The sequence below is a fragment of the Cebus imitator genome, unplaced genomic scaffold, assembly GCF_001604975.1.
Source record: "Cebus imitator isolate Cc_AM_T3 unplaced genomic scaffold, Cebus_imitator-1.0 Scaffold224, whole genome shotgun sequence".
Lineage (NCBI taxonomy): Eukaryota > Metazoa > Chordata > Mammalia > Primates > Cebidae > Cebus > Cebus imitator.
Window position 1 is genome coordinate 2,335,226 of NW_016107539.1, and position 27,500 is coordinate 2,362,725.

At 41.9% G+C, this 27,500-nt stretch overlaps 1 protein-coding gene across 2 annotated transcripts in view; it reads left to right on the forward strand.

The window, feature by feature from the left end:
* Positions 1–6: 6 nt before the first annotated feature.
* The window catches only part of TSHZ2 (teashirt zinc finger homeobox 2), a 518,813-nt gene continuing 491,319 nt past the window's right edge, over positions 7–27,500 (forward strand). For both annotated transcript variants that reach the window (XM_017496884.2, XM_017496885.2), the window contains exon 1: positions 7–313. In XM_017496884.2, coding sequence (XP_017352373.1) covers positions 274–313 — 40 coding nt within the window. In that variant the 5' untranslated portion in view covers positions 7–273. The remainder of the gene's footprint in view (positions 314–27,500) is intronic.

Below are 27,500 nucleotides of genomic sequence, written 5' to 3' on the forward strand. Positions count from 1 at the left end.
AAAAAAAAATCCAAAACAAACAAACAAGGCAGAACCAACCTCTACTTCAAAGCAGCCGGCACAAGCCACCCGTGTCTGCCACCCAGAGAGGGGGGTCTCTGGCCCGTGCTGGAGGAGTTGCAGGGGGGATCGTCAGGGGGACAGAGGCCGAGTGACGTCCTAGGAGCCACCGGGCAAGAGGCGGAGGAGACCCAGAGAGGCCAGAGAGACAGCGGGCCCCGGCGCGCGGCTCGGGGCTGGGGCGCCAGCAGTGGGACTGGAGCGAAGTAGAGGATGCCGAGGAGAAAACAGCAGGCACCCAAGCGGGCGGCAGGTAAGAGAAACGGCTCGGCTTAGGGGCTGCCCAGCCCGGGCTGCCCTGCGCGCCGCGCTCCTCGCCCGCCCTCTTTGCCCCTGGGTGCCCGGGGGCACCACCCACTTAAGCTTTTGGGGGAGTTTGCGCCGGGTGCCCCTCTAGTAACCCGTCCTCTCTCGCGCTTTCTCTGGTCTCCCAAATCCTCCCCTTCCAAGCTCCGGTTGGGTTGCGGGGAGCTATCCCACCAAGCCTTTCCTCCTTAAACTTTTTTTCCTCCACCCTCTACCCCACCCCTAACTTTCTCCCAGTCTATTTCTTGCCTCTCGGGCCAAAGTCGGGTTGAGGATTTGGGGTGCGGAGTAAGGAGACAGCCCCTCCACCTCCGCATCCCTCAGCGTGGTCAGTGCCGGTGGCTTCTGGCCTCCAGGGACAGCGTCTCCTCTCACCGGGGCTTGGGGCACTGAAGTGTGAGGCATACCCAACACCCGGGCTGCATGCAGGCTTTGGGGCGAGCAATAGGAGTTTAGCGTTGATCACCAAGGTGGACAAAATGCCCCAGGAAACGGGTGAATCTTTGCGTATGTTGTCTAAAAGGATCCACATTGGCAAATCTAATTAACAATTTCCCTACTCTTAATAAAGTGGGGAGGGTGGTAAATGCCCCATAGAAATTTAAACAGCTCTGGATTTTCTTTGCCCAGAGAGTTGCAAACTTTGTGAAATGATTTGTACCATAAGAACTATCCCATCTGAACCCTTACTTATTCCTCCACAAAAAAGATAGGAACAGGTTAATGGATCAGTACAATAGACCTTCTAAGGGTGTTTTTTTCCCCCCTTTTTGGGTTGCTTAATTGCTTTTTTAATAGTGTGCTGGGGTTTTGTTTCTCGGAAGTGTAATATGAAAGTTCATTTTTCTTCTGCCAGACCCACCCACTGAAAAATCAGCTTTCCACTTGATTGCTAGTTTTGATTTGACATTTGATTGATCACCTGTCATCTCGCTGCCTTTGATCTATTCATTCTTGATATATATCAATAAATCACTCACCATGGTAACTCAGAGTGCCAGTGAGGCAAACCTTGCCCTCTATATTCAGAGCCAGACATGCACAATTATTATCTTGTTTGGCTTTCAATGTGGACGTTTTTATTTCTTTGTGTCCTTTAGTTGAATCAGGGCTTTCGCAAAAAGCTTGTTTAATTGTCTTTTTCTTCTCTCTCTGTCTTTGCCCTCTTGATTTAGGCAGCATTAGGTAAGGCTGCTCTTCTGCAGACCCACCTCCGAATTTCATTCTGTTCCAACTCTAGCAAAACATAGGGAGAAGTTTGGTGGAACACTTTCGTAAACTTTGCAAAGTCACCCTTAGAACAAATCCAAAGTTAGTTAGAAATCTGAAGAGAGTGGGTCCCTTGTCTGAACGTGCCAAATCACCAAGCTCATCCTCCTTCCTCGCCTGATTCGAGCCCAAATGGCAACATAGGTGTTTTGAAATATCCACAATTATTATTCCTTCTGAGCACAGAATTGCTTCCCTGTTTGTAAGTTGGTTCAAGCGGCATGTTCAAGCGGCATGCGGAAATATTGATACAGTGTGGATTCATATTTTCCCTAAAAGCAAAATAATTAAAATATTTTTAGTGACGTATATATTTGGAATTTGCCTCATCAGTGAAGTTTTCTTTTTTCGACTCTGGTTACTTTCTTCGAAAACAATGTCTCTTTCTGCATTTAACTCGCTTATTTCCTAAAACTTAGGCTGCTTTGCAATCTTACAGCGTGTGGATGTGTGCAATGGCCTTTGAGACCCAGGAAGAGTGAGCCTGCTGCATGTAGTTCTGGCAACATAAGTTTAAGTGTAACTACATTATTAGAGATAACGTCCCTATTGTTGTTCCAAAAGAGAACCCTGGGCTATGGTCCAGCAAGAAGTGATACTGCCCTGAAAATTACTCTTTTTTTTTTTCCCTTGTTGTTCCGGTAAAGACTATCAACAACTAGGCAGTAATTTAAATTACCAGAATGACTGGACATGTCTCCTTTAGTAAGCTCATTACAAAAAGTGCATTGCTCAGAATTGCTGGACTTTGATTATAATTATCCTCCGATCGATGAGGATCCAGGTGTACGTAACATAATGCTGTATCACATTATTTAAATTAGGTTCTTTTCATTAAGCTGTATCTGTTGGTGGTGGCTAGTTTATTGGTGTGTGTATGTGTATGTGTGTGTGTGTGTGTGTATTAGAAACTTACAACTATAGTTTCAGTTTTCTGGCCCATTATATTCCTACTGCTTTTGTATGTTTGTTTTGTATGATTCTTATTATTTTCACCAGAAGAAGTGGAAACCCTTTTTAAGCTGAAAAAGGATAATTCATTTCGTACACAGTGAGGGCCCTCTTACCTTGTTTATTTGCTCACATATTAATAAAGGAGATAGATTTTCATGCAGTGTGTCTTCTGTTCATCTGAGGTCATCAATGCCCCACTCTATTTCAGCTGAAGTGGTTATTCACAAGTAAAGTTAGCCACTATGGGGTTCTGTAGCTAGTTAACATCCAGGAAAGGGGAAAAGGTGGGTTCTAAGATTATGACCATACTAACTTTTATCACTGCTTAAAATTAAACACAATGCACAACTGTAAGTAATTACACCCAAGGACTGATGTTGAAAGCTTGATTTCTAGCTTGATTAATGAATAATGGGAGATAGAAAAAGCCTGTGAGTGGATCAGAGCTGAGGCTCTCCCGGAGCACTCTTTTTCCCAAGAACTGTTCCAGGCAATTTGATTCCTTTGTATTATTAGTTTTAAGTTCCATGTTTCAAGGAATCAATTACAGAACTTTCTACTAAAGCAGGTATCTAAATAGAATAAACAGAATGATACTGTAAGCGACGAGGAATTTTAGTCTTTATTTGTTACAGTCTTCCCCCTTCAGGGGGAAGGGATGTGAGGGGACAATTCTCTTTAAGAAAACAGCTAAATCAGAGTATCTTCCTCTGAAATGTCATTCTTCCTGGCTTTTTTAAGCTATGCTATTCCACCATACTATTACTTAGGGCAAGAAAAAAAAGTTGAGAAAGCAGCCTATCGTACCCCAGGGGTTTGCGTTGTGTGTGCATGCTTGCTTTCTTGGATGTATATTTCACTCACCGTTAAAATGCATCCACTATTACCTGAAAATATTGCAGGATTCAGTACCAGCATTTTCCCCCTGTATGCATTTCAGGGAAGATACAGAAAATAGCAGGAAAGTAAAATAAAACAGAATGGGGTTTTGATTTGTTTGCATTTTGCAGGATGCAGAGTGGTTAAAAATGTAAGATTGTAGACTTAAAGTCTACCTCTTGATTCCCTACAGCCTGTCTCAGTCTCTGTGCACACACATGTATAATGGTATTTTATTTCACCATCCTGAACTGTTTTTATGTTAATGACAGCCAATTGCAATAGAATACAAAATCTTTTGTGAGCACATCTTGTGAATATATAATATGGATGGAAGTTATAAGATTCGGCCCCTGCCCACTCAAAGCGATTAGATGTTTCCTTCTTGCTGACTCTCAGAGGATTTCCGATCAACCAGATCTGAGGAGAGCCTTGCAAGAAAGAACAGCTCCCTCAATTTATTTTGTTTATTTAATATGGAGATGAATAATGCAGATTTTGTTTTCATGAATGTCCTTGTGTGGCAGTAAACATTAGACTATTAGCAATCATTACTTAAAAGTTGCAATTTGCACCTTAATAGCACAGGTTATTTCCATGGGAAACATAGTCAGCAGGGACAACTCTGAACACTACAACAGAGCAGAAATGACCTCGGAGATCTCTTTTCCCCCTCGTGATAGTGGCAACTCTGAAATAATGGGTGAGGTCTCAGAAATCTCAACCAACAGGATGGAGGGAGGGGGCAGATAGCTCAGGGTGAAGTTTAATTTTAATTTACTGTCTGATGGGACAGGATTCAAGAGACTAGGAAATCAGGTAGATTCGGGACCCCGGCTCTCTCACTTTGTTTAAATATCCTTCAGAAAGACAAGTTCACATCTTGAACACTTAAATATCGCATACTATGGATTCGTTCACTTGTCCAAAAGTACGATTTTAACAAATGAATGGAAAATACACACACACACACACACACACACACACACACACACACACGTGCGCGCGCGCACACACATATGCAGGCAATAAACCCCAAAGGGTCACAGCAGCACAAACTCTTTCGGCTTCTGGCCATTCTTGTTACTTAAGGCAGATCTCTGAAAAAGGAATAGATACCTTGAAATCTTTGGTCCACACGACATTTTGGACTGAAATTAATTGCTTAAGTGGTCTTTTTCCCAACCCCATCCTGATTTCCCCCTTCCACCTCTCACCTCACCCTTAAAGACTCGGATTGAATAGGACATCTCAAAAGCCCATTTGTTTTAGGCATTTATTGATTTCATTTTTAATCTGCCATATCAGGACACAATACGTTAACCCTAATCAGCAGATTGCAAGTGACAGAGAGTTCTAGTGGAAACTGTGTAAGGGAGCAGGCGATCTGGGAAACTTCTTGACAATGAAAATCTTCTCTGAGGTTTGAAAGTTTGGATGCTGAAGGTTACTTTTGGGGAGGGTAGAAACATTCCTCAGAAGCAGTCTACATTTTTTTCTTCCACTTTATATTTCCTTATCTCCCACTTGCTCATTCTATTGCTACCCTTTGAGAACGCTTAACACCCAACAAATACCTCCCAAGTATTTTCAGGAGGTCTGTTCCTGAAGCAGCTTGACTTTTGTCACATTCTTCAAAGGAGGTTTATGCTTTCATTTCATCCCAGCTGATTTCTCATTCATTTGATGGAATTTCTCCAAAGAATAATACCTGAATTGATCTGTTTCTCTTCCCAGGGCCTTGGGAATTGTGCTCTCCATTGAGCAGGTTTTGGTGATTGGGGGGTGGAGGAACGGGTACAGACTGAGCCTGGCATTTTTTAAAGCCACTGAAATGATGCCTCTCTGTTCATCACTAGAGTTGAGCTTAGGAAGTCAACCAAGAAGAAAACCTAGGCCCTGGTCATGTTCGTGCTGTGCCTGTAATTAGCTGAAACGAGGTAAATATCCAAAGTCGACCTTCCCTTTCCATCACTGTATTTATACTGTCCATTTTATTTGGAAATGTCATGGTCTGGGAAGACTGAGCCAGTATTTCAAAGGCAATGCCTGCTTCTTCTACCCATGTCCCCTTTAAAAAACACACAGAAATTGCTGAACAAATTCTATATTAAGACCAGGCATACACAGAATATCATTTTCGTTTGATGCAAAGTCAGTTGGAAATACATTAAACTAACAGAGAGTGTCTTGCATCGCTTCCCTGAAGCAGTGCCTTTTCATTACATATTTAATTACAATCAAACTGAACGACTTTTATTAAAAAAATCACAGTGGTATTAAAAGAAGCCTGGCACACAAATAATTTTATTGCTTTGCAAGTTGAGAACGCTTTTATATTTTTATTTCTTTGGGAGAAATGTATTTTAATTTTCTAATGTTGTGATAAATACAGACTGTCTTTTACTGTAGTCTGTAATCAGGGGGAGCTTATCCTTCTATCTTTATAGAGTCTGCCTTACCCTAGAATAGGTTTTGATATTCCATTTTTTTGGTGATTTGTAACAATTGGTATGTTTCATTTTTTTTTTTTTTTTACGTTTTACAAGTTCTGTTTAAACTTAGAAATTCTCACATTCCTTAGGGTGATCTTTGGAAAGCAGCTCTTCAGTTACAGGAGGAGTTTAGTCTGAACCACATAAGAAAGTGCAGAGTACTTGCTTACCTGGATATTACAGCAAGAAAAATAACACTATCTATTTATTTGCCTCTAACATGTAACACTATTTAACTGGATTTGTAATTTTTTTCTTTTTTCTTCCTACTGACCTTTCATTCACTTGTTTTGGAAAGTTTTTCTGAGAAGAAGGTATAGAGATAACATTTAAAGTGGATTTCGAGATACATCAGATTTTTAAAACATCGTAATAAGAATTAGAGACTTCAGAGCCCAGCAGTTCACTGCTAGTCTAGGTATGCAAACTAATAAGAAAGCATCTCTGCAAACACATAGTTTCTACTTGAACTTACACAGGAACAGGGAGCATCTCCAGCAGTGTGGCCGTATTCATATTGCTCATTTTGTCTGAGAAATTATTTTGTCCGAGGGTATCAGACTGAGGTCCGTTCGAAGACGTTATGTACATACACAGACGCACAGAAGAGAAATCTGAGATGCAAGTGGGAATTGCTGATATATTTGTTTCCAAAGCAAACTCCATGAATGAAATGATTAAAGAATTCGGAAGCATTTGAAAGTCATTAAAATGGCCATTTGGAATTCTAAGTTGTTGCCTCCCTCCATTTTTTTGCATTTCCCCCATAGAAAAAGACATCCCCTGGGTACCATCAAATATTCTGGGATGCTGAAGTAATGCCTGAAACTATTTAAAATTTTAGAAATTAAAATTCAGGAGGCACAGCAAGATAATCCTGTTATTAATATATCAGTATTATTTAGCCACACATAACAACAGGAAAACATACAATGCAAAAGTTTTAGAGATAATGAGCTTAGAGAAATTACATGGGGGAAGGAATACCTAGATCATATTTGAAAGCATTTGTCTTGAATTCTGCTTATCTAAATGGGAGTTCTCTTTCTACCAGTGTCATTTAAAAAACAATTTCAATATCCCCCTACCTGGTACCCGAGCCTGAAGCGGAGTCTAATGAAACTCTCTAGACACACAGATGTAAGACACTATAGTGCACAACCCTTTTTAAAAATTGTTTCGGAAAACCAAATGTGGGCATGCAAACCAAAAGAAAGACCTCAAGAATCTTTATAAGATAGCTGGCTCAGGGTTCAAGATTGAGAGAACTTTGTTTCGGCAGGGTAAGAAGACAACAGCATTGCATTTTAACTAAACATCTCTTCTTGGCAAATGAGAAGCGGTGAAGCAGGGAAGATTTTTTAAGGAGCTTTTTAGCTCTTTTGCATCTCTCTCCAAAGACTAATTTAATTGAAAAGCTGTAGTGTCCATTTATGCTAAAGGAAAGGCCTCATGTTTCCACAAAGCTGCTAGACACTAAGGTGGGTTAAAAAAAAAGGGGGGGGGGTGTGGTCAGCATTCTGCAGTTTCTGTTAGTACAAAAATTAAGATCACTGGTCTTAATTACTTGAGTGCTTTCAGAACTGAATAAATACTCTAAAATTACTCCTGAGCTTTCTTCCTAAAGCTACATCTAAGCCATTTCTATGGAAATTACATAGTTTAGATATTAAGGTGGGTAGAAGACAGTTATTGTTTTTAATGAAAATAGTTACGAAGGGCAGAATGAGATAAAAACAGAGTTGGCAGCAGCCATTCTGTTTGTAATGAATTCGAAAGAAACTTCCGTAATGCTTTACTGCATCATGAAAAATCCATGAAATCTGGTGACATGGGAGTTACAAAAATGAGACAGAGGGTCAAGGTCTTCTATAGGGGAAAAATGACTTGTGTAAGTAAGAGCAGCAGCACATAAATATCTCTGTATAAACTGCACAGGGCTTGCTTTAAATCACCTCAATTTATCAAATCCTTGGAATTTTTTATGTATTTAGGAGCCTTTCTTTCATACCCCAGAGAGATATGAATAGCTTCTGGGCCAAGATGATGCTGTAGAGAAGAGTCAAATCTATTCTATGCATACGGTACCATTTGGTACAGAAGAAATGCCAAAATGAAAAGCTATAAATGCGTTTTATATCAGAATGGCCTTTGGCTATTTTCCTTTATTAGAAAGTTGGGTACATTGCTGAGCACTTCTTGTTTTCCCCCTTGGGATTAGATTTGAGGCTGTGGAAGGAACAGTGGAGTAGGGGAAAGTGACTTGAGTCCTGGTTGCAGCCTTGCCTAGTTATTTAGCTTCGGGCAAGCTCTAGAGATAAACCTTCCTCTCCGGATAAGAACGTGAGTTTTTGGAATCAGACTGATTCAGGTTCAAGTCTGTAGGTCTAATTCTCGTTTGGCCGCGTAAACTTGAGCAGGCTACTCAAATCTCTGCCCTCCACTTTCTAATCTATAACATCGCGGACAATTCTAGTTCTTTTGATGTTCCAGGTGTGCTCAAAGGGTTGTAAGAGATGAGGGCTGAGAAAGTGCACTGAAACTGTTGGGCGCCACAGGGGTAAGAGGGAATAGTGCTTCTTTACCGTGAATAACCAGACCATGGAAAATTTATATTAACAGGGAAACAACAACTTACCAATTATCACAGAACAAGGGATCCAGGGCTAAAAAAAAAAAAAAAGAGATGGATGCATTTTGATTTGTAAGCCTGGAAACACAATGGCTAAGTAGTGTTTTAGCCTCTTCTCCTGAGGCAGACTCATGCTGGGCTGTTTGGAGCCCAGCACTGGATCAAAAAGATGTTTCTTTCCCAAGAAATAGAATCTGTACCACCACCACCAGCAGTAACAATTATATCTGCCACTAAACAAGTGCTGTTTACATACCATGTGCTTTGTATGTTTACATGCATTCATTTACACAGCAGTTATTTCTTGAGTTCCTACTATGTGCTAGATGCTGTTCTGCTACCTGGGACTGGAGGTGAGTAGGATGGGGATGATCCCTGAGGATCTTGCCCTCCAGTTAGGGGAAGCTAGAGAACATACCAATAAACGTATAAAGGAAAAGATAATTTCTGTATAGAAAACAGCTTTATGATGACAATAGTTTTATAAAAGCAAAATTACGAGAGCAGGAATTAGGCCAGCAGAGATGTGGATGGTCAGGGGAGACTTCTCAGAGGAGGGCACATTTGGGCTGAGTCTTGATCCTTAGAGCATTCGACTCTAATCCCTGTTTTACTGATGAGAATCTGAGTAAGTTGCACGGTAAGTCATTCAAGGTCGTGCAGTGGCCAAGCTGAGTTTTAAACTCAGCTCTTCCTGCTTCCAAGTCCCATGCATTTAATTTATTATGATCCTTTATCTATCACTATCACTCGTAGTGAATTGCCAGGAAAGACCCAAGGAAGAACCGTCAGTCTTATGATGCTCCCCCTGCGTCTATGGTGATGTCTAGAACTATGGGGGTAAACTGAGAGCCTAGACCGAGGATGCTGCCTTTAGTGGCATCTCCAAACAGAATCCTCAGGCCAACTCCTGCCATCTGAATTTGCCTCTTTATGGATTGTTCTTTCGTGTGTGCATACATGCAGTCATGCATTCATTTGTTCAACAAATGTGGACTGTGCATCTAATGTGTGCCAGGTATCATTCTGGGTGCTGCAGAAATAACAGTAGACAAGAATAGAGAAGCCCCTGCCCTCACACAGCTAATATTCTTGTGGGTGAGCCTAAAAGGCAACAAAGAAATAAATATATAATACAATATTGAACCATACTAACTGCACTTCATAAGAATAAATCAGGCAGCATGGAGTACAGAACGACGGAGGGTTGCCATGTTATACAGAGTGGTCAGGGATGATATTTCTAAAGTGGTGATTTGATCAGACCTGCACAAAAAGTGAGAGACCAGCCAAGCACAGAGCTGGGAGAAGCAGTCCCGGCAGAGGAAGGAGGAAGTGCCAAGGCCTAAGGCCAGAGTTGACTGGCCTGTTGGAGGAATATGTAGGAGGCCCATGTGGCTGGAGCAGGTTAAGATGGGGGAGCGCGAGAAGAAGGGAGACAGGAAAGGCAGAAGAGCAGGTCACGGACGACCTCCAGATTGGATTGTAGGTGGGATGAGGTTCCGCTGGAGGGGTTCAAGCAGGGAGGTGATGTGATCTGATTCGGTAATTAGTAGAACATAGATAGGCCCTGTGTGTATTTCAAAAGTGATGATGGACTTGGGCGTGTTTCTTCTCTCGGTCTACTTATCCAGCCCCTAGTGATGGTGAGTGGGATGCTTAGGATGATAGAGGTGGCAGCTGGAGATAAAAACACATTCCCAGCCTTCATAGAGGGATTCTTGCTGTGATGGGTTATGGCGAGGCTGTGGAAAGGCAATGTTAAGAGCCAAGAAGACCTGGGATCCAACTGCAGCCAGCTGTGCACTCAGAGGCCCAGTTTCCTCACCTCACTGCACCTCCTTGTTTTCATCTGTCAGATGGGGATAAGGATTTTGCTCGCCTCACATTTTACTTGTGATAATTAGATTATGTGATACATAGAAAACTCTTGGTGCGGGCCCAGTATTTACATGGGGTCTTCCACACAAATGAATCTTGTTAATTCTTGCACTTAATTGTGTTTTCTCTTCTGCAGGAATTCTGGGAAAAATATAGGCATCTGAGTTAGTCTTTGGTAACTATTAGGCACTAACCAAATATTTCCTGATGAATGAATAAGTGAAGCTGTAAATAAATGAATGGATGCTTTCATTCGTGTATTGCTTTCTATACTAACTAATAACCTTCAAGTAGAAGGATCTCTTTCACAGGTCTAAAACTTTTAGCAGATCTCTGGACCAGTTGCAAATCCTAGCTGTTCTTAGAATATGTTTCAGATTAGAAACTATTAATGACCAAAAGCTGATGATTTTTGTCATAATCTTGTATTTTGTTTATTGTGGCATCACTGCCTTCAACTGAACAGCAGTGATATCCCTTTTTGCGGTAAATATTGTTCATTCATCTTCTAGACAGTGCTTGCTGGGAACGTGGATGGAGAGGAAGGGGTGGAGCGTCCTCATTTCTGACCCTGAGGTTCAGCCTCTCCCTGCCTCTCCAAGTGCCTTCCTGGCCTGAGCTCTCCAGGTGCTCCCAGCCCCGGGGGACCTGGCAACTCTGCCCCTCCCCCATAGGGAACCTGCGTTCATTCCCTCAGGCCCCAGGCGGCAAAGCTTAGGGGTTGTTAAGCTAATGGGAATAGGCTACGGGCGGGCTGTTTCCTGGTAACGCCTTCTTCACTTTTTAATTGTCACCTTCAGATAAGTGCCTGAGAGCAGGAAGAAGGGAAGCTGGCTGGCTGCCTGTTCAGATGTATCTTAGGACAAAGAGATACGGGATCCCGGAGAGCCAGCACGGGGGAGATTCTGCTGCCTGCCTTAGGACCTTATGAACAAGTGTGTTGATGGGAGGGAGGTTGTGGCTGGGTACCAGGCGCTGCAGGAGGTGCTGGAACTGGAGCCTTGCATCTGAATGTCAAAGTGCCTGCCTTCCTGGAGCTTACATTGAGTGTGGAGGACAGATCCGGGACTAGCCCGCAGACAGTCCATGTGTCAGGCTGTGGTGTTTGCAGAGCGTGTTTGCAGGGGTAGAGCATGACAGGAAGTGGTTGTTTTGGATAAGATGATCAGGAAAGGTCCCTGACTGCGGAAGTGATACTGACAGTGGGTCTGGAGTGAAGTGGCTGCAAGAAAACGCACCTCTCTGGAGGAAGACAATGCCAGGCACGGCTGAAAAGCTGGGGCTGGAGCTACTCGGAGGAACAGGAGGAGCAGCTGGGAAGCTGGGTGGCCGGAGCAGACGGGGAGGGTGAGTGGGGAGAGTAAGGATGAGCAAGTAAGGAGCTGGGGCTGGCACCGAGGTGGGGAGGCTTGGAGGGTGCCAGGGCAGAGTCAGGATCTGACTTGGGTTTGACAGGGTCCTCTGGCTGCCCTGCGATTTGTCAGGGACCCAGGTTGCAAGCAGGCCAACCACTCAAGAGGTGTCTACATCAATGCAGTCGAAGGCTATGCTAACTTGGACCAGATCGATGGTAGAGGAGCCGTGGCCAAGGTCCAGAGACAGATCAAAAGGTTGCAGGCAGGGTGTGAGTGAAAAAGATGCATCTACTGAAAACTGTCCAGGAAAAATCAGACTAGGTTAGCCATGAATATCTTCTGTAATTCTGTCTTCTGTTTTGCTCCTCCAGTTATGTGTTAAGGTCTTACTGCAAATTGTCAGTCTATCGTTCTCTGAGCCAAAGTGGAAACCAAGAAAAGGAGTAGCTACGAGAATGTAGGAGCTGCCCACATTGTAGAATTGACCATACAGGGAAAGAGGCCACACTTTTCCAAGTACATTTCCTGGAGCCCTGGAGTGGCTTCTTCACATACTTCTCCACCCCCGTTAGACAACTCAGTCCCTGTGCAAGGGGATGAACCTGAAGTCTGACAGACGGGCGTGGGTTCCATTTCTCTCCAACGATTATTTCATCTCAGTGTGACCTTAGGCATCTTCGCCTCCCAGAGTTTGTTTTCTCATTAGCAAAACAGACCTAATAAAAGGACTCATTTCATAGGGTTTTTTATGAGGATTAATTGAGATAAACCAGATAATACGCTTAGCACAGTGGTATTTGCAATGAAGAAAATGGTAAATGGTGCATGCATGGTAAGTGGTCAATACATTTTAGTCATTCTATTAACAAGTTAATAATCCTCTCCATGCCTTTATTTCCTTACTGGTAGAATGTGGATAATAAAACCCCCTCTGGGTAGTTGGGAGAAGTCAAGTATTAATACCAATGAAGCACTTGAAATGGTGCTTTGCATACAGTGAGTGCCCAATAAATGGTAAATTATTAAAATCATCACCATGACTCTGAGCTTATGACCTTGGAAGGTAGATGTGTCTCATTGCCTTCATGCCCACAAGGCCTGGCACGTAGATGGTGCTCAATAAATATTATTTGAAGGACTGAATGATGGTGATATGGTTCTTAGGAGTTAAAATGAGAAAACCCAAGGAGCCAAAAGCATGTCTCTAGGGGGAAGGGTTAGAGAGCACAGACTCGAACCATCATCTCCAATTATGCAGTTTTAATGAGGGAAGCAAGCCCATCCTTGAACACTATTTAAGCCAAAGTTATCCCAATAAATATTTTCCTACCACGAATGGTAGATTAAGTAGCATTGAGTTGCAAGTGAAAGTAATGTCCCTTCTGCAATACCGTTTCCATGCCTCCGGCAAGTCAAGAGAAAGTTTTTTTTTGGTGATTGCCCATTTTTAACACCTCTCACCCTTGTTTGTCAGAAAGAGAAGACCTCAGATTCTGAGACTTTAGCAAGCAATGTTATTTAGTAAAGAAATGAAATAATAATCTTAGGGCTGGGCACGGTGGCTCACACCTGTAATCCTCGCACTCTGGGAGGCCAAGGCAGGCAGATCACCTTAGGTCAGGGGTTTGAGACCAGCCTGGCCAACATGGCGAAACCTCATCTCTACAAAAAATGCAAAAATTAGCCAGGTGTGGTGGTGCATTCCCGTAATCCCCGCTAGTTGGGAGGCTAAGCCAGAAGACTTGCTTGAACCCAGGAGGTGGAGATTGCAGTGAGCGGAGATCTTGCCACTACACTCCAGCCTGGGCAACAAAGTAAAACTCTGTCTCAAAAAAAAAAAAAAAAAAAGAAACAATAATCTTAGACTTTCGTTGTCTAAGATGGTAGGATCAATGTACGGCAAATTATACAGGTTTTTCGTTTACTGTGACATAAATTTTTATTTTAAAATAAAACTAAGAAAATAAAGGAATGGTTTTAAAGAAACATAAAGAAATCAGTTTTGTGTGTGTGTTGTCTGTGTGTGTGTGTGTGTGTGTGTGTGTGTGTGTGTGTGTGTAGGAGAAGATGTTTGCACAAGCTGTGAAGAGGGGGGTAGAATGATGTGAGAACGTTGCAATACCAGGACAGGGCAAGGCAAAGGAAGAAGCTGTGAGTAAGGCCTGTCAGGAAACCCCCAGAAGACAGAGATATTCTTTAAAACTTGTAATAACTTTGGAAATTGAAGGAACCTCCTTTGCCAGGATATCAGTGGGAAACTCAGAAAAGTCTTTACTCAACCTCCCAAATTTTGCAAATATGGAGGACATGGGAATGATGTCCTGCTTTTGCATCCAGAATAGGGAAGTGGTTCTCAACCTTTATTTGGTATACTCATCACTTGGAGAAGTTGCTAAAATACAAATTTACAGATTCCAGTCTGGAATCTGACTCCACAGGAGGAAATTGAGGCCCATGTAGCTATGAATTTGTACATTAAGTATCCATTAATTCATTTGAATTACAGGATAACAGGAAAAGTGTACAAAATCTATGTAAGTTCCATTTTTTCTTCTCTCTCTCTCTCTCTCCCGCACCCCCACTCCCTAAATGCCAAAGCACTTACATTTTAAAGGTTACTTGAGGGATCCCTTTTCACTTGTGGCTTTTAGTAAACAGAAAAAAAATATAAGAAGTCTCCCGATTTTGTTACAGCAAGCATTTATGCATGCATTTATGCGTTTGCCTACCTGGTCTCAGCACCAAACAGAGCCCAGAAACGTTTTTAATTAAGAAGGAGAAAAACACGCATCCAGAAAATAATTTAAGAGGGCTTTGTCTGCTTGGGAGCCAGCTGGCAACCTGGGTTCCAGATCAGTGAGACAAGAAAGAAGCAAAAGGGATCTCTCAGACTTGACTATTTCTTACACTCCACAATTCTGAAGACTCTATAGAATGAGGGCAGAAAACCTGGGTTGTATGTCTTGAAATCTCCTCCACTTTCTTGTTGTCTGTTTCATATTTTCTCATATGTTTTCAATGACTTCTCTTTTTTTATTTTTCCTTGATTTCCTCTTTTCTTTCCTGATTTCCTTTCCTGAAACAGACTTCCAAGCCCTTTCTATGTAGTATCGGTGCTTCGTGGGTGAAAGTTTGATAAAAATGATGATGGTGCTAATGATGAACATGACACTAATCACAACTGTCATCGCCTTCATGGCTACCATTTCTTTTTTTTTTTTTTGAGACGGAGTTTCGCTCTTGTTACCCAGGCTGGAGTGCAATGGCACAATCTCGGCTCACCGCAACCTCCATCTCCTGGGTTCAGGCAATTCTCCTGCCTCAGCCTCCTGAGTAGCTGGGATTACAGGCACACGCCACCATGCCCAGCTGATTTTTTGTATTTTTAGTAGAGACGGGGTTTCACCATGTTGACCAGGATGGTCTCGATCTCTTGACCTCGTGATCCACCCGCCTCGGCCTCCCAAAGTGCTGGGATTACAGGCGTGAGCCACCGCACCTGGCCAATGGCTACCATTTCTTGACCCACATAACAACTAAGCCAAAAGGACTAAGCTTGTACCTAACATTTACCAAGCACTGGCTACATTCAGGTTGTTTACACACAATCTCTCCCTGAGACAGCTCCTAAGCTGGCTGTGATTATTGGCCGATTGAATAGATATGAAAAAGTACGTTTTGGAAAGTTCAAGGAGCTTGACTAAGATGACAACAAGCTTTTAGACAGGATACTGGAACTCGGGCCTGCCTATCAGAGTCCAGCTTCTCAGACACTACGCCATGTTGCTTCTCATCGTACTTAATGCTTAACAGAACAGACTCACATAAATAAACTTTCACAGTCTAGTCTAGATACAAGGAGGCCAAGACCGTGAAGTAAAATTTAGTGTTTCCCCAGGTTGAAGTAAGTCTCAATTTTGTCATAGGAAAAAAAAAAAAAGATCATCCCGGCTTCTGTAAATCCCCAAACATCATCCGTAAAACTTGAGCCTATGAAGAAAAAAAAAACAATAAAATGCTTTTAAAACTTCTTATGCTATCCACGATGGCATTTTCGTAAATCTGTTCGCATTTCATTAAACAAAAGTAGAAAAAAAATTATGAAAACCCCCCAACACAGTCCATCTGGGGTGTCTCAGTAAGAATTGTGCTCACCCACTCCACAGCATCTTTGAGGATGTGTCCTTAAGTCAGGCACCGCTCATCTGTTCCTCATAAATCTCTTGTAGGCTCCAGGACTCTTCCTGGCCGTCAAAAAATATGGAATGCATGCAACGACACTGCCCTGTTATTTATTTTAGCAAATGAAAAGCTCCCCTCACAGGTTTCCCCTTTAGAGTTCTCATAATGTTTGCCATCAAGATCTCTAAAAGATGTTGCGTACTTGTAAGTATTTAACTGTAGGTGACCCTCAAATGAGTACCCCAAATAATAGGATAAAAAATGTGATCATGAAATTCAAGGAATCCTATCTGGGAGGGAGAATGCTGCCTACACCATAAATCATGATAGGTTCTTTCTTGGGAAAAAAAAAAAAGAATCAATTGTTTTTAGTTACTGTTGGTGATGTTTATTTTAATGTTTTTGTTTATTTATTTGGGTAACATTTTAAAACAAACTGTGTTAATACAAAGTTTGGCAAACTGCCTTGCCATCTGATTTGAGGTTAATCTAATGAAAAAAGGATGAAATTATCATCCTGTTTTATTGTTTTTAACATTAATATTTTCTCGTTAGTATTGGGTAAGAGGGAAGTCGGGGGAGAAATAACTGTCAAAAAATAAGATGGGCTTATTTCACTTGAGCAATACATTTCAGATGTAAAATAATTAAACTTTGCAAATAGTTAAGTAGTCTTTGAACAACAAGCTCAAAATCTCTGCACCTCACTCCTGTAAAATAGGTATAAGGAGAGTTCTTACTTCCATGCGCTATTATGAGGACTTAAAAAGGTGATACTTGGCCAGGCATGGTGGCTCATGCCTGTAATCCCAGCACTTAGGGAGGCCGAGGTGGGAGGATTACAAGGTCAGGAGGCTGAGACCAGCCTGGCCAACATGGTGAAACTCCATCTCTACTAAAAATACAAAAATTAGCTAGGCATGGTGGTGTGTGCCTGTAGTCCCAGCTACTCAAGAGGCTGAGGCAGGAGAATCACTTGAATCTGGGAGGTGGAGGTTATAGTGAGCTGCGATCATGCTACTGCAGGCCAGCCTGGGCAACAGAGCAAGACTCTGTCTCAAAAAAAAAAAAAAAAAAAAAAAAAAAAAAGTGATACTCATTATGTACTCAGAACAATGCTTGGTGCATAATAAGAATTTAACAAATTTATTTCAGTTATTATTTCCTTTCTCAGTCTCTCCCCAGAGGTAGGCACTATTAAAAATCTGGCGTGCATATCTTCCATTATTTATAGTTTTACATGCATGTATACGTAGCTAGAAGCATTTTTTTTGTATATGTTTTTTAAAAATTGTGTAAACGGTTTCACACTATATTTTGCAAAATTTTTTTTCCTTTTTTTTTTTTCAACTTTATGTTTAGGCTCCATCCAAGTAAATATATAGAAAAAAAGAGATTCTCTTTATGTGCTTTGTAATATTTCATCATAAGAATGTACATTTTTATTCATTTATCAGTTCATAGACATTTAGCATGTTTAAAATTTTTCACCATTGCACAAAATCCTATTTTGAATATTTGCAGTAATTTTTACAATCTTCACATAAGTAATTTATGTGGAGAAGTTCAGTTATGAAAAATTTACTGCATGTGGTAAGAAAACCATTTGGGAAAAAATAAACATTATTGAAACAGCTAATATTTTATAATTTGAATATTTTTGGTAGCTTCACCGAGATGTCTACCCCTCTAACCAAAAATGTCACTGGCTAATTTGCACCTAGTAGTCACTTGCAAAATGCCTGCTTGACATAAGTACGTTGAACATAAATAAAATATATCAATAATTCCAGTAATGAGCATGACTCGATCAGCCACATGATTTGAATCCCAAGCGTGTTAAGGAAACTGTGAGTAGTTGCCTTGGGGTCAGATGGGGAACAGGGATAAGTAAAAAGAAAAGCATGAACAACAGAAAAGAAATTACACTTGCCCTCCATGTTGGTAATAGATCAAGGTTCAGAGCCGGACAGCTATGGTTCTAGGGATGCCAAGCTCCTGGGGTGTTACAGGTGCATAGATGGGGTCAGGTCAAGGAAGGAAGAGCCCTCAGATTTGATGTTACAAGGCGAATTGTTAAGAGTAGTCAATCCTGCAATTTAACATTTTAAGTGGTTAAGCTTCAGTTTAATGCAGTTTAGCAAACATTGAGGCTCACTGGTAGGTCCGGGGGTAGAAATATAAAGCAATATAAGAACCCCAGGGTTTGGAAGTTCCATGTGATACACTATGCTTTTCCTAAGTAAGACCAACATTATCCTTAGAACTGGTGTGTGTGTGTGTGTGTGTGTGTCTGTGTGTGTGTGTGTGTGTGTTTATGTGTATGTGATGGGTCTGTTACTCATATGTGTTGAGAACACTGTGTGTATACTTTACCCAGCTTGACTTGGTTACACTGTATGTATATTTTGATTGTATATTTCTGCTGTAGGTCTTTTTTATTGTGCATGTGAGTTGTGAAGGCATTTATATTACGTGTGTTGTGATTTAAGCATTTTTAATGTATGGCTGGATTATGTATGTTGTGGGTATTGGTGTATGAGTTGTAGGGGAGAGTATGAAAATCTTTTGTTATGCATGATTTTGTGTTTGTGGTGGACCTGCCATGTGTGTGTGTTCTTGCCAACTAAGCTACTAATGGAATCACCCAAAGCCCTTCAGGATTTTCCCTGTGGACATGAAGCCAATGTCACCATGTATTTCCCTGGGGTTTCCCCTGTGGCACTGTACCTTGACCCCCTGGTCATGTCTCGGTGACAGGAAAACAGAGCCACAGTTCCACAGGATGTCCCCTGCTGAGGAAAATTTGCACTGGATGGGAAATATATAAGAGACAGATAGTACTGGAAGCTCCACACCCTATTACAATGTCTATTTCCTTGCCTCTCTTTCTCTCCATGCCACATGTCCTATCGCATAAGGGATTCATCTTAGGAATTGTGGGAACAATTCATTTGCAGTACCTGGAACATAGTCAGTGTTTGGGTTGAATGCATGGATGAATGAATGAATGAATGAATGAATGAAAGAACAAGGGTTTCTCCCAGGTTTCAGGCCTTTGGAATATTTAGATGCCCCAGTTATTTATAATCACAGAGCTGACTATAGGAGGTTCTTAGTAAATGTCGAATGGGTGGCCTGATGCATGCATGTGGCGCTCATGAACATTTGCTTATCTCAAGGCAGGCTAGCAATCCTAAGAAAACAGTTCCCCAGTGGGGCTTTTATTCTTCCTCTGCCGATCCCATAGGAGCACCTTGTCTCCTGTCCCTTTGGTTTAATTATTGTTCCTTAAGATCAGCATGGCAGCCCTTCTGTTTACTGTCAAACTGCAGCCACAAATGGAGAGACAAAGAATGAAGGGGAAAAAAAAATCTTCATCATCCAGGTACGAGAATTTCCTCAAAGATTTTTTTTCTTTAAAAGAGGTGAAAGGAAGGTGGAAAAGTTGGGGAAATGAGTTTCCAGACTTGCCAAACACATAAACCAACAGAATTGTGTTGCTGCCTCCATAAATGTTTAATAAGTTTTATCATCTTGTGACTAAGGTTAAACAAATGTGAGTCCTTTGAGGAATTATTTACTGGAAGCAAAGTTATAGCATCAACATCTGTGTTTCCAATCACTTAGATGAGGAATAGATCAAATAAATCATGAGCAAGTTCCACAAAATAACTTCTGTATTATCATCTCCAGAGAAGAATAATGTAAGCAACTCTTTTAGGTGCCCTCTCGATTGGAATTTAGAGGTTTCTTTTCTTAGGCTTCTCCTTTTTTTATTCACTTCATTATCTCCAAAGAATAAGTCTTCACTGCTTTGTGGAAAGTTACCATAAAAACATCCACAATAGCAGGACTTCAAAATTTCTCTCCGGGAATCTGGCTATTTCAGCCAACATTCTCATTTGGGAATGGGCTAACATTTCCAATATATAACATCCATATAATTTAACCTCATAAATTTATTTTTTTTCATAATGATGTAATGGGGAGGCTGACCTGGAGTTTGTAAATGTTCCCTGCTCACTGCATTCCCCCGGGCAACATAACATTCTAGACAGTGTTTTATGTGCCCTGATTAAAATATAACGTATTCTTGCATTTCCTGTGGACTGACCTGTTAGTAGTCCTAGCAGAACATTTCAGGAACACAGAGATGTTTGCAAACGTGTAACGATGCACTGTGTGAGGCTGGTTGATGTTGTTTTTTTAAAACCATGATCTGATTTTCATTTTAGATCACCGTCCCCTGAGCACCCCTCCACAAGAAAAATTTGCTATTTGGTTTGACTTTTGAAGCTGCCAGTGCACTCTGACAACGAAGATAAGCAGAAACGCTTGTTTGTAATTGCAGTTGGAATTCTCGGGCATATACTTTAAACTGCCGTCCTGCCATGGAGGGAAGGATTTGGAAAAGTTAACGGGGAATCCCCCAAGATAAAACAGTAGCAATGGAACTTATATTCTTCCTTGTTAAAAGAAAAAAATATAAATGAAGACAAGGGGAAGGGCTTCCTTCCTATAGTTTTTGCAATCGTGAAAATGACAGTTGTGACACATAGTACACTGAGGAAACTAATTTGTGGATTGAGATGTTTTAATTTTCTATGCGAGAAACACATAGCGAAAGTAAAAGGCAGCCCTTGCCTTCCAGAGGAGCAAAGGGAAGTTTGTGGGGTGAGGATTTGAGCTGGAAACCTTGCTGGACTAAAGCTGATGCTGCCATGTAGCTTTTCCAGGGAACAAATCTCATTCCAAGAATAATACGAAGGAGGCTTGGAAACTGCTTGGGAGAAGAAGGGGTGGATAGATCAAACAAATTAGCAGAAGATAAGTTCCCTGAAAGGCGTATGTGTATTCAAGAGTCTGCCTTTTATTCATTTAACAGATACTTATTAATTTCTATTGTTTTCAGTTCCCTGTGCTGTGTATCAGGGCTTATCAGGATAAACGAGGCACAGCTCCTGTCTTCAGAGTTTAGCAATGGAGTGCCCAGAATAATGTCCAAAAGAAGACACCCAGTGAGGGCTCAGGAAACGTTAGTTTCCATAAAGAATGGATGGGTGAATGAATGAATGAATGGATGGATGAATAGATGGGTGGATGGATGGATTGATGGATGGATGGATGAATAAATAAATGCATAAAGATGATGTGTGGCTCCCTAAGAATTCAAGCTCTTGTCTCTAGGTTTGTTTCTGGATATAACTGTTGATTTCCACCTGGATTTTATCCCAGGTGGGCCCTACATTTTCATTAGCAGTGGTTCCCTGATTTCCCTTCAGGTGAATCCTTCTTGAACCCAGGTGCCCTCTATCCTGCACACTAGCCCCTGGTCAGCTCTTAGGAGCTATAATGTGCCGTGAAGTTCTCCAGATTTTTCCCTGGTTCTGCTGTTGCCTGTGATACATTGTCCAGCATCTGAGTGACCCAGCTGAGCTCCAGCTTCACAGTTACAGAGACTCGAGAGATGGGGTTGGGGTAAGCTCCATCTTTAATGTTTTTTAACCTCCTTTCTCATTCAGAATCTCTACATTGGGTGGTTGCAGCAACCGGTTAGCATCGTCGTTCATCTGGCTTAGCTGTTGGCAGAAAAGAATATCTCTCTCCAAGGACCTCCAGCAAATGTTCTGGGGTTGATCTTCCCTACATAGGTTTGCGTGACCCTCCCCGAACCAGTCACTTTCTCTGATTAGCTCTGTGCATCCAGAATGATTTGCCAAAGCAAAATCAAAGTGGTATTACCCAAAAAGGGAGGAAGGTATGCAGGGCCAGCAGAGTCCATAGCGGTATGCTACGTTCTCTATAGGGTTGCAAGCAAGTGCTTTGAACTCAGACAAACTAAGGTTCCAATCTAGGTTATTATTATTATTATTATTTTGAGACAGCCTCACTCTGTCACCCAGGCTGGAGTACAATGGTGCAATCTTGGCTAACTGCAATTGCCACCTTTCAGGTTCAAGCGATTCTCCTGCCTCAGCCTCCTGAGTAACTGGGACTACAGGCATGTGCCTCCATGCCTGGCTAATTTTTGTATTTTTTTTTTTTAGTAGAGACAGGCTTCACCATGCTGGCCAGGCTGCTCTCGAACCCCTGACCTCAGGTGATCCACCTGCCTCAGCCTCCCAAAGCACTGGGATTGCAGGTGTGAGCCATTGTGCCTGCCCAAGGCTATTTACTTTCCACCTGACCATAGTCAAGTTATTTGACCTTCTAAGCCCTACTTTCTTAATTACAAAATAGTGTGTTTAATGCATGCTGGGTGCACAGTAAGTGCTTAATAAATGTTAGTTAATGTGATGTTGGTAGACAACAGTAAGTTGGAGACTACTGGAATAGCACATGGACGTCTTTGGAGAAAGAGAGATTCTTTTGAGGCCTGCATTTATGCTTTGGGGCAAATAGTTTAATAAACAGGTTTATATAAAGTGGAAGTGGGGTAGAATACAGCTCCCAGAATGAGCCAACAGGATTGAAAGGACCAACTTCTAAATCTAGGTTATTATAGCTTCTTTTTGCTTAGGCCCAAAAGTTCTTCCCAACTTTCCTTTCAGGTTTTGATTTATTTATTTATTAGGCAAAATGGGAATTGACAAGCCTGAAATGATAAAGATGCTCATGATGTTAAAAATGTTTTTGTATGTCAGGAATGAAAGATGTGGTGAGGTTGAACAGGAGAAAAAAAATGACTGTATCCCAGTCAGCCTGGGTAGTATCCCTTCCTGCTTTCCTGGGGTGAGAAAGCTGGAGGAATGCGGGCATTTGGTTGTTGAGAAAGTTGCAGTTTGTCTGACTTCTCTTATGGTATTTGGGATTGTTCAGAGACTAAGTGGCTGGATTGCAATTTGCTTTCTTGCGGGAAAACTGACTCAGCGGCATATATTGTGCATTCGAGCTTAGAGAAGCCTTTTCTCTTGTAGTTTATTCTCTTGAATAGTGGTGTTTCTGGGCTGTTGACATATGCAAAGGAAACATCGTATTTATGTGTGTATGTGACACTCTACCTGCAGTATGTATCCATGTGCTCGTGGCTGAATCGTGTGCATCCCAAGCCGAGGGCCTTGGCTGCGGTTGATTTAGTCCAACGAATATATAATGTTGTGTGGAAACCATTCCTAGTTAGTCGCTCCTCACTAGTGTGTTATACAGGCTGCTGGCAAAGGTAATTATGCTTAATAGGAACCACCTTTGATTTAAAGCTGCAGAGGTGAGTAATTAAATTGAGCTCAAGCATGAGGGGGTGGCGTGCAACCTTTGTTTGGGGACATTCGTCGGGAGCGGCTGAGATCTCTTTCAAAGGCAATGTTTCTTGGGCTCATATTTGTCACCCAGACTGTCTTAGAAAGACATCAGTGCACCTGGGAGAGATGTAGCTAAGGTATAGTGCAGACATCTGCGTTCTTCCTCCTGTCCCCTCAAATGTCACCATAGGAGAACTCACCTCCCACCTTCCTTTTTTGAGACGGAGTTTCGCTCTTGTCGCCCAGGCTGGGGTGCAATGGAGTGATCTCGGCTCACTGTAGCCTCTGCCTCCCGAGTTCGGTCAATTCTCCTGCCTCAGTCTCCCAAATAGCTCGGATTACAGTTGCCAGCTACCACGTCTGGCTAGTGTTTTTTTGTTTGTTTGTTTTTGTTTTTGTATTTTTAGTAGAAATGGGGTTTCACCATGTTGGCCAGGTTGGTCTCAAACTCCTGACCTCAAGTGATCCACACCTCCTTAGCCTCCCAAAGTGCTGAGATTACAGGCATGAGCCAATGTGCCTGGCCCTTCACCTCCCAGCTTCGTCTATCCTGGCTCCCATGCTCGCCTTCCCCGGTGGGTTCAGCACTGTCCTGTCCTCTGATTTCTCACTGCTCATCTCTACGGATGATCACAACCCCAGCAGTGATCAGTCTTGCTACGTGGGCTGGCAGTCCTGAGATTTCTAATCGGGGTCTATTCAGACATCAACAGCAACAACAAAAGCATACTAGTCCCTTAATCCTTTAATGATTGAATTTGAGACGAATTTGTGTTTGTAAGATTTCATTTCAAGCCCATGGGTGGCTATTATTGCATCTCAGGATGATCTATTTGTATACATTTCTATATTTTCTTTTTAGTAAACCCAACCTGATTAAAAAGAGCTGTCCTCTCCCCATCCCTACCCTCTGGAGTTTCTGAATCATAACACCCAAGCAAGCCAGGTTCTGTTGGGTGAAGACAGCCTGTTCCAGGTGATGCCACCTAGAACTGGGAGTGACATACCTGCTAGGAAAGAACAGCAATCTTCGTAGCTTCCAAAGGATTCCCAGGAGGTTTTGCTTCCAAAGGTTCCAGGCAGGTGGTTTTGCTCTATGATAACTGCAAAATGGGTTCATAAAATCCAGACAGATCCTAGGAAAATCTCTTTGCCTAAACTCCCCTGCTTTTAGGATAAAGAGATGAAAAGATGGCCTCTTTCCTACTCAATGTATGCTCTGCAGACCAACAGACTTGGCATCTCCCAGGAGCTCATTAGAAATGCAGACTTTCAGGCCTCACTCCAGACCTGCTTCATCAGAATCTGCATTTTCAGAGGATGCTCAGGAGATTCATGAGCACGTTGAGATCTAAGAAGAGTTAGCCTACCCTGAATGGTTGGCTCCTGCCTCCTTTCTGACATGAAATTCTCATCATTTCCTTGTCTGAACTGTGGCTTCTTTCTGTCCTCATTCCATGCCTGCATGTGCTGCCGCCGCCGCTGCCTCCTTCTCCTCCTCCTCCTCCTCCTTCTTCTTCTTTCCTTTCTTTCTTTTTTTTGGAGATGGAGCCTTGCTCTGTCACCCAGACTGGAGTGCAAAGGCACGATCTCAACTCACTTCAGCCCCCATCTCCCAGGTTCAAGTGATTCTCCTGCCTCAGCCTCCCAAGTAGCTGGGATTACAGGCACGCATCCACATCTGGCTATTTTTTGTATTTTTAGTATACAGATGGGGTTTTGCCATGTTGGCCAGGCTGGTCTCGAACTCCCAACCTCAAGTGATCCACCCGCCTTGGCCTCCCAAAGTGCTGGGATTACAGGCATGGGCAGCTGTGCCTGGCCAAAGCCCTCCCTTCTTCTTAATCTGGTTAATGCCTTCACATAGTTCATAGATTAGCCCAAGGATCGCTTGCTCAGGGAAACCTTGTCTCAGCCTTTAGACTAGGTTAAGCCTACCCTCCCCTGTACAGGCCTGAAAGTACCATATATCTCACTGCTTTGCTCTTTTCAGGGTTGGAATTCTATGATTCTTAGTTTAGTTGATTTCTGTCTATCTCCTTTGCACAGACAGTTCCATGAGGGCAGGAACCATGTCTGGTTTTATGACTCCCCCATGCTGGGACCCCACCATAGTGTCCAGTACATGTAAAAGCTCAATATATATTTGTTCAGTAAACAGATGCATGCTCTCAGGCCATATATTTAGGAATATTGTAGGCGTATTGCTCGCTACTTAGTTTATCTGTTCAGGAATGTTCAAAACATTTCTAGAACTGTTTTCTGTTTATTCAATTCCAGGTGATGAGAAAACCAACTCAATGGAACTACTATTTTTAAGCACTTTCTACCCATTCAGGATTATCCTACTTAATCCTCACAATATTTTATAAATTTTACAAATGAATAAACTGAAACTTACAGCAGTGATTTCAGACTAAATAGCAAAAAGATGGCAGGGCTGAAAACCATGCTGTGCTCTTCACCACCACATTCCAAGGCCCATGAGGCTGGGGCCTCGCCCTCTGCCTTGAGTGGGAATCAGCATGGCTCTCCAAGATGCGCACAGTTCCTGATTCACCTCCTTAGCACAGATCTTTATTAAGCACACCGCCTGAGTGTCAAGCACTGTTCTGTAGCAGCAGTAATGCATAAGAGCCATCAGGACCCTGCTGTCAGGGGACAGAAGCAACATATATACTTAAGATGCCAGGTGGTGAAAAGGGGCTAAGAAGTAAAACAAAGGGTGACAAAGGGAGGGAAGGTTAGGGAAGGGGGCTGTAAACCATAGAGCCTTTGCCTCCTTCATTTTTTTATCTGAGTACTTGGCTCAAGAGCCAGTATGTGATAGGTCCTCAGTTAGCATCGGTTGATGACTGACTGACAGATGGAATCCAGTATTTCCAAAGTGGGCTAAGCACCAGCTGTGTCGTATGTGACCATAAAACAGAGCAGAGAAAACGGCCACTCTAGAGATTGGGATTGCCTACCCTGTTGTCCAGATTATTCTCTCTCTATCCGCCACTGGTTTGTGGTTGGAAACACCAGAATCGACTCTAGAACTTTCAAAACAAAGACACGTGCTCAGCTTTTTCCTTGGGCAAACTGGGATTTCTGGGGGTAGATACTCAGCATGTGTGTTTTTAAAAAATCCCACAGTTGAGTCTGATGTGCTCGAAAGGTTGAGATGCTATATACCTCAACTATTTGAAATAATAGTGCCATCTAGCTTTCCCTGAGTGCCTACTGTGCGCCAGGCCACATACTCAGTGGTTAAACCAACCCCACTAAGAGAGGAGAAGATGGTAACAATGATGATGGCAATTAAAACAACAGCTAATATTTATTGAATAATATTGTTTTGTGCCTAGTGTTATGCTAAGCACTTAATATGTCCAAATAGTTCATCTTCACAGACATCCAATAAGTCTTTTTCTGACTCAATCACCATTATAGACATTTCAGAGAAGGTTCAAATAAATATCAGGTATGTTTCAAGCAGGGGTTGACAAACTAACCTGTGAGCAAAATTCAGCACAACACCTGTTTTTGTATGACCTATGGGCTAGAAGGTTTTTCATATTTTTAAATGATTGGGGGGAATTGTGGAAATTAGTTTTCTTATGTAAGTACCTATATAATATCTTTAATTTTGTCTCTTGGCCTGTGAAGCTCAAAATATTTACTATTTGGTCCTTTATAAAAAAAAGTTTGCTGGCTTCTGCCCTAACGTATTTTTTTCCCAATTTGTCATATGTGTAAGACAGTCGTATAAATGATAATTTTAGGTGGTAGAATGATAAATTTAGGTGGATGAATTTTTAAAATAATTATGGTTTCATTTGCTGTGTATTAGAAGGGGAAAATAAAACTAATATATTAAAACCATCATTTCATGGATGTTACTGCTAAATCCAATGTAAACAAAAAATGAAATGAATCCTTTTGAAATTGATTTTTTTAAAATGAATCATAGTACAGGCAGTGTGGAGATGAAACAGAAACCATGCAGGAGATAGAAATGGGATAAACACTGTTACAGGGTCAAAAAGTGGGATGTGTAGGGAAAAGTCAAAATAATGGAAGCAATTTCACTTGGATGAGAAAGAGAGGAGACGAGATGACAAAAGCTTTTTGCATTTTTAGTATTCTGTGATTCTAAGTTTCTTAGAACCCTTGTTTTTCGGGACTTTTTGATCTCTTGAGGTCTCTTCCAGCGCTCTGATTCCATGAAAAGTTTCCTCGGGAGATACTGACACAAGCTAGG